Here is a 6,917-nt window from a genome sequence, read left to right as displayed (position 1 = left end):
AGTGAAGAAACCGCCAAGGTCAAACAAGCTCCTGTTGAATCTCTGCAGAAAGCAAAGAAGCATCGTGAGATAGCATCAAACCTACCCTGCTCGTCACTTCTTACAGGATCTTCTAGCCTAGTGGTGAATGCCGTTATTGATTGATTACAAAAATACGAGTAAAGAGGGCTTTTATTTAATTCAAAATTCGAACTTCAAACGTATGTGAAGTCACAGCCATGCACGGCAAGATAAGAGCCTGATTGATTGCACCGCGAAGTCGAACTGCAAAGGAAAATACCTGTCACCCGCTACTTTCGCTTATCAGAAGGATTAACCAGACAACACTTCTATAAAAATGACTTTTTCCAGGATGATTCATCGTTTACGCTGCTTTTGTGCTGGACTATAATTATTTTTCCGCAGCCGCAACTGAATATTCTTGTCAGCCAACTTTGTGCCTCGCTTACAATTTTTCCGTGAATTTCCTTACCCTCTGAGAAATTCTTCATAGGAACACCCCCCAACCCCTCGGAAATTTCCGTCTATTAGCCTCCCTCCCCCTCGAAATTTCCATTCACCTTTCGTGGGAGGAGGGGGGGGGGGGGGTGGGTGTATATATTCTGGAACTGCACATCGTGCAGCAAAGAAGGAGAGAGGGAGACTTACAGGTTTAAGTGGTTCTGGTGGTAACGTTCGCCTCTCTTCGTGTTGTACTTCATTTTTTCGCCGGCAGAAGTTTCTTGTTGCCGTATCTCTGCTTTTGTTCACTTTCTTTTTATCCTGAGGGTTTTCTTCTATAAAATATCAAGATGTAGTTTTTTGTTCAGTCTTTTTTCAACATTCATTTACAGCGTGTAAGGCAAAGAGTATTTTTGCGAGTAAAATAACTTTATTATTGTAATTGACTAACAGTAATGTTACTCTTTTTATTTTTTCTTTAGATTCCTGGCACAAAAAAAAGCCTTACTTTTAGCTTTCTTCAGGGGTTCATAGCTGTCAAGGAACTCACTGTATTCTAACGGAAAGAATTGCCTGGCACCTGCTTCAGTTGTAACATTTTTTGCGGGAGGCTTTAGATGATAACTGTATGCCGATGGAATCCTCCTCAAACGTTCTTCCCTATCGGTATGATCACGCAGTCCTATCCAGAAAAAACAGAATTTCATAAGTATGTTAATATCAGAGAGCGAAACTTATTTATTGGATGACCATGAACATGGGATCTTTTCCCTTTAAAAGAGTTTGCGAAAATCATGTTGATGAAGGTCAGTCAAAGAAAAGCTGTTAAAATTAATGTGAATTCTGACAAGATTTCAAAGCAAGCCAGCAAGAAACTGAGATTTTTATCCATCTAGAAGATGAAGCTTTAACAACAACAACAACAACAATAATTTATTTACAGATTTAGATTTTATAAAGGGCTTGTCCCACCAATAGCCAGAAAGCTAGTCGAGGCGGGACAAGACAAAAAAAAAAAAAAGAGATGAAAAGGGAAAAAGGAGAATCAGATTATACTGGCAAAGAGAAGGACATGGTTGATCAGTTTTTCATTTGGTTAATTATCGTTTCCACTTCAATATAGGAGTCTACAGTTTCAAGTGTATCAAATAACTTTCCTTTTAGGGATTCTTTAATAGATTTTTTTGTACTTTTTTTTAGGGTTGCAGGTATCCCATTCGAAATCTTGACCCCAACACGCGAGGATGCATTTCGTGTGGCATTAATGCGAGATTCCTTTGTATAAAAATGATCAGAGGTAGAGGAACGCGTTTTATAGGAATGGACACTAGAAATTCGAGAAAACAGATTCAAACATTTCTTGGGGCAGTGTTTTCGTTTATATCAAACATGAGGTTGCAAACGGATTCATAATACAAGAATTGTACTGATAATATTTTTGCTTTAACAAAAAAAGGTATGGCATGGTCGTTTGTTTCAGCAAAATATATTAGCCGCAATGCGCGCTTTTGAAGAACAAGAATTTGATCAAGGAAGGTTTTACATGCATTGCCCCAAGAAATGAGACCATAAGTTATGTAAGGTACGATTAGAGACTGCCGTAACCTTGCGATTAGCCCAATTGTCTTACTTATTTTTGTTGCAACAGAACTTAGAACTTAGAGATGAAGTAGCGGAACTAAAAGCGAAACTAGAGAAGGTTTCACAAGAGTTAACCGACAAAATAGAAGAATACAAACCTGATGTGAGTTTGTCAAGTAATGGCGGCGAAACACTATCGTCGGACAAAGCCGATTCTGTGGAATTTGCTTCTGCCAAGTACGATGTTCTCATGGCTTTTAAAGTTAGTGCCACTAATGAGCTCAAAGAAATTAGGTCAAGGCTCGAAAAGATATCCGAGGCCTCCGCTCGCATCCAGAAATCGATAGATGCATTTGAATCGTACAGCTCCAGTTTAACATCAAGATAGTTGGAATGCCGATTGCTGCTGAGCGGGAGCGCTCTAAACAAACTGCAAATTTATGTTTACAGTTATTCTCAGCTTTAGGAGTAAAGGGAGTGTCGATTAATGATATTGATATAGCTCACCGAGTTCCGTCTATGAAGCTCTCAAATCGACTAGATGCAATCATTTGCAAGTTTGTGCGAAGGTTAGCCAAAGATCAAGTGATGGCATACAGGAAGAAAGTTGGCGATATCAAGGCCGAAGACCTGGGCTTTGCAGCTGGTATCGACGTCAAACATCTTAATATCTACGATCATTTAACGCCACCAACAAAAACTTACAAAATTTTTACTAAAGGAACAACCGTACTTTAATTTTAAAGGCAAATTAGTCCTTGCCCATGGCCAATTTAATAATTCACCACATAGTAAGCTAACGACTAAACGAGACCTGGACAAATTCCATAGCTTATACGATTTGGATTTATTTAATGTCAATATAGCCTTTGACACGAACGAAATTGATAATGATGCTTTAATGAGCCAATGTATTAGAAGCCGTTATTTTTCTCCACACAGTCTCAAGCAGTTCAGTTATTTGTAATCTTTCCAAAGATCAAATTGAATCCAGCCTATCAATATTTCATAATAACATTAGAAGCCTAAATCGTAATCTCGATGATCTAGTGACTCATTATTTACACGAATTGGGTTTTCACTTCAATATAATAGGAGTCACAGAAACAAAAATCAACAACTCTAATCAGAATACAGGCCTTCCAAACATCCCTGGTTACGCTTTTGAACACGTTCCAACGCCCTTAGCCTGTGGAGGTGTTGGGCTCTTTGTTGACGAAACTCTTAATTACTCAGTGCTAGAAAAGGTTTCAACCGAATCATTCCAAGCATTGAGGATTGAAATTTCCTTTGCTAATCAGAAAAATGTTATTTGTGGAATCATGTACCGTCAACATAATTCCCCCGAGAGTTTTCTAAAATATATGGAAGAAGCAACTGTAAAATTTTCTTCGACAGGAAAGAGTTTATGTCTGCAAAAATTTGAAACTTGTAATTATAGTCGCGATTTTTTATTGACTCTTCAAAGTTGTTATCTCCTTCCAACTATTGACAAACCAACACGCGTTCATGCAAATTCAGCAAGTTTAATTGATAACATTCCTGAAAAGGTACTCATCAGCGGTAACCTCATTACTGACGTCAGCGATCATTTTTCACAGATTTCCGTTTTGACTTCAGCAAGAGATAAACTTAAACATAAACAAATAAAAAAACGTGACCTTTCACACTTCAATCCTGATAGCTTCAATTCAGACCTCGCTCAGATCGACTGGAATTATATCCTCGAAACACGCGCAAATAATATAGACGAGTTATTTTCTACATTCTATAAAACCTTTAATAAAATTGTAAATAAGCATGCACCGATTAAAACCCTTTCTCAACGTAAGATGAAACAGTTTTCAAAGCCATGGATTAAATTTATTTCCGAGCCACACCAAGTGAAAAGAAAAGGAATTTTACTATGAGGGTTACAGTTGAATGCACACACCCTAGTGATTTTGATTTTTACATGTAAGAAACTTAACTTGTTTCAACACTAAGTTGCTCTAATAATACCCAGTTATTTACTTGAACTCCCTTAAAATTAAGTCTGAAATTTAAATTATTTTGACTTTTATTCATTAAAAAATTATTGATGTCCACCGAATTGGAATGTTCATACTCTCTTTTTAAGGCAAACAATCGCATGTTATTGGTAATTGCTGAAATACAATAATAACAACAATAATAATAATAATAATAATAATAATAATAATAATAATAATAATAATAATAATAATAATAATAATAATAATAATAATATTATTATTATTATTATTATTATTGTTACTACTATTTGTGTTATGTTGATGATGACTGTGATGCATCAGTCAATGCATATAAAGCTGTAGTGTACTTGAAAATGGAAACGGCAGATGAAACCTACCTCAAGTTTGTGAGTTGCACCGCTTGTTGACCAAACAATCCCACGCCTTGAACTGTTCTCAGCACTGATTTTGAACCGACTTATTTCACATATCCGATCTGTCTTGGAAGAGTTTATTCCAATTTCCCGAGCAAGATGCTGGTCTGACTCAGAAGTAGCACTGTATTGGATTCGTGGAGAAGACCGTGAGTGGAAACAGTTTGTTCAGAACAGGGTAAGTGAAATCAGAAGTCTTGTGCCACCAAATGCCTGGAGTCACTGCTCAAGTAAGGACAACCCAGCCGACATAGCATCGCGCGGAACATCACCAGCAATCTTGGCTGAAAGCACATGGGTTTCAGGTCCATACTGGTCGTACGAAGGAACAATGCAGATCAGTGAAAAAAACGCCGAGGTCAAACAAGCTCCTGTTGAATCTCTGCAGGAAGCAAAGAAGGAGCATCGTGAGCTAGCATCAAACCTACCCTGCTCGTCACTTCTTACAGGATCTTCTAGCCTGATGGTGAGTTCCGTTATTGATTGCAAGAAATCCAGTCGCCTACACAGATTGCTAACAATTACAGCTCTTGTTCTGAGATTTACACGAAAACTGAAGCTTAATGGGCGGGAGCCCGGACTTGTCCCAGTAGACATTACAGCAGATGATATCCTAGAAGCGGAAGAACTTTGGATTAGAGATATTCAAATCAAGTTAACGTCAAATGCGAAGTTCAAGAACTGGGAAAGAGAATTTGGAGTGTTCTCCGACCCAAGGGGAATCCTGAGATGTAGGGGAAGGCTTGGAAATGCAGATTTATCAGAGTCACAGAAACACCCTGCCTTGTTGGACGCAAACCATCATGTCACTTCACTCATCGTAAGAGCTTGTCATGAAAGAGTCCACAATAATGGTGTTAAAGAGACACTGACTGAATTGCGTTCAAGATTCTTGATTGTTAGGGGAAGGTAAGTTGTAAAGAAGCTTTTGCATGAATGCACAATAGACCGATTCGGTTAACGCAATGTTGTACCCAATTCAGATCCCCCGGGGTTAAGATTCTTTGTTTATTGCATTTGCATTATAATGTAGCATTCACATTTAAATGACGTGGAAATACTTAGAAGAAAACATTTTATCCCCAAAGGATTTGAATTGGGTACAACATTGCGTTAGCCGAATGGGTCTATTTGTCGCCGTCTACAAGGGAAGCCCTACATTCCACCTACAGCGCCACAACCCCACACTACCGCAAGCGCTTCGAGTTCGGTCTGTGAGTACCGTTGTTCTACCGGGGTCAGTGAACGGCTAGCAAAGGCAACATTGCGCGTGTGACCATTGTTATCTACGTTGGACAAAATCGCACCAAGTCCTACCGGACTGGCGTCGGCAGTCAGCGCAGTCGTTTGCTGCCATGCCATGATGCAGTCCTTGGCGATCTCGGCTTTGATCTTGTCGAACGCAGTTTGATGAATTTCTTGCCACTCGTATAGTACCGAGTAAACAGTTAGTGCACGTAGCGGAGCGGTAATGGTGGAAAAATTATTTACAAACCTAGCGCAATAATTTGCTAGGCCTAAGAGATGTACTTCTTAATGACCAGGAAGGTTTTTGGTAATTATGGTAATGCTAACCTCGCACAGCCAAAAGTTACAGATGTAAAATTGACCGTAAATATGTTATCTCTACAATCGTCAATTGGCTATTGTTTCAATTCGTTTCAACCAATACAAAGTACAGTGTAAGATTGTTCACCTGCATAATTTGCCTTTGTATTGAATGGGCGTATTTTTTCCTTCCTTTCTCCTGGCATGACAATCCATTCCATAATCCATGAACCATTAACCATAATCCATAGCGTGGATGCTATACCAGATTTGGAATACACTCCATGAGAAGAATCGTCAACACAAGAGCAGTGGAATAACTCAGTGCAATCCGGCAATTAATTTGCATGCAATCTCTTTTATTTCCATTTCCATAGCAAATGTCAAACATTCACAAAAGTCCAAGACAGGAATTTCCAGAGCTTGGGGCAACTACAATAAAATTCTTGAGGAAAGAAATAGGACAGAGAGACATTCTTCCAAAATAGCCAATGTTCCAACAAGACATGGAACACATCCTTGACATAATTGGCATGGAAACGGAAACGGCATTCCAACGTAAGTTGGAAAACATAATCCATTATTTTGTGGTTTCAAATACTTTAAAGTATACGAAGACTTCCTTGTGAAGTTTATAATCATTTCCAGTCTCTGATGCTTGACTTTCCCCACTGCCAATCTGTTGAAAAAAAAAAAAAAAAAAAAAAAGAAAAGAAAAGAAAACAACCATGACAATAAAAAATGTATTCTTCCATTTTTATAGCAAAATATGAAAAAACAAATTATTAAAACGATATCACATTATTCTGGTTTGCATTCAGTATATCATTGGTATTGCAGGAGAAATTGACATGAGATTTCTTCCTTAAAAAAAAAAGCAGATAAAAAGTTGTGCACGTTAAAACAGGTTATCTTTATTACCGATAACACTCATGTTTTG

At 38.2% G+C, this 6,917-nt stretch overlaps 2 protein-coding genes and 1 pseudogene across 3 annotated transcripts in view; 2 read left to right on the top strand and 1 right to left on the bottom strand.

Annotated features, from left to right (window-relative positions):
- LOC146488062 (uncharacterized) overlaps positions 1 to 4,529 on the bottom strand; it is a 10,149-nt gene extending 5,620 nt beyond the window's left edge. The window contains exons 1-3 of one of the 2 annotated variants that reach the window (XM_085120990.1): positions 4,394 to 4,529; positions 950 to 1,123; positions 649 to 773 (exon numbers count right to left, since the gene is read on the bottom strand). In XM_085120990.1, coding sequence (XP_084977116.1) covers positions 649 to 701 — 53 coding nt within the window. In that variant the 5' untranslated portion in view covers positions 702 to 773; positions 950 to 1,123; positions 4,394 to 4,529. Of the gene's footprint in view, positions 1 to 648; positions 777 to 949; positions 2,052 to 4,393 lie in introns of those variants that run through there. The other variant, XM_085120985.1, reaches the window with a different exon arrangement.
- On the top strand, positions 1,193 to 2,836 carry LOC146488063 (uncharacterized; annotated as a pseudogene).
- LOC146488061 (uncharacterized) lies at positions 4,383 to 6,265 on the top strand. Its single transcript, XM_085120570.1, has 3 exons — positions 4,383 to 4,398; positions 4,504 to 5,338; positions 6,229 to 6,265. Exons 1-3 carry the CDS (start codon positions 4,383 to 4,385, stop codon positions 6,263 to 6,265), a joined length of 888 nt encoding a protein of 295 aa, XP_084976696.1.
- Positions 6,266 to 6,917: the final 652 nt, after the last annotated feature.

This window comes from Pavona decussata, unplaced genomic scaffold, assembly GCF_977016875.1.
Source record: "Pavona decussata unplaced genomic scaffold, jaPavDecu1.1 SCAFFOLD_11, whole genome shotgun sequence".
Classification (NCBI taxonomy): Eukaryota; Metazoa; Cnidaria; class Anthozoa; order Scleractinia; family Agariciidae; genus Pavona; species Pavona decussata.
This window is presented reverse-complemented; position numbering and strand designations above follow the sequence as displayed.

What these genes read in the sequence shown, in the direction of transcription:
- LOC146488061 (XM_085120570.1), top strand. An exon ending in TTCTTGATTGTTAGGGGAAG is followed by an intron (nt 5,339 to 6,228) that starts GTAAGTTGTAAA and finishes CATAATCCATAG; the next exon opens with CGTGGATGCTATACCAGATT.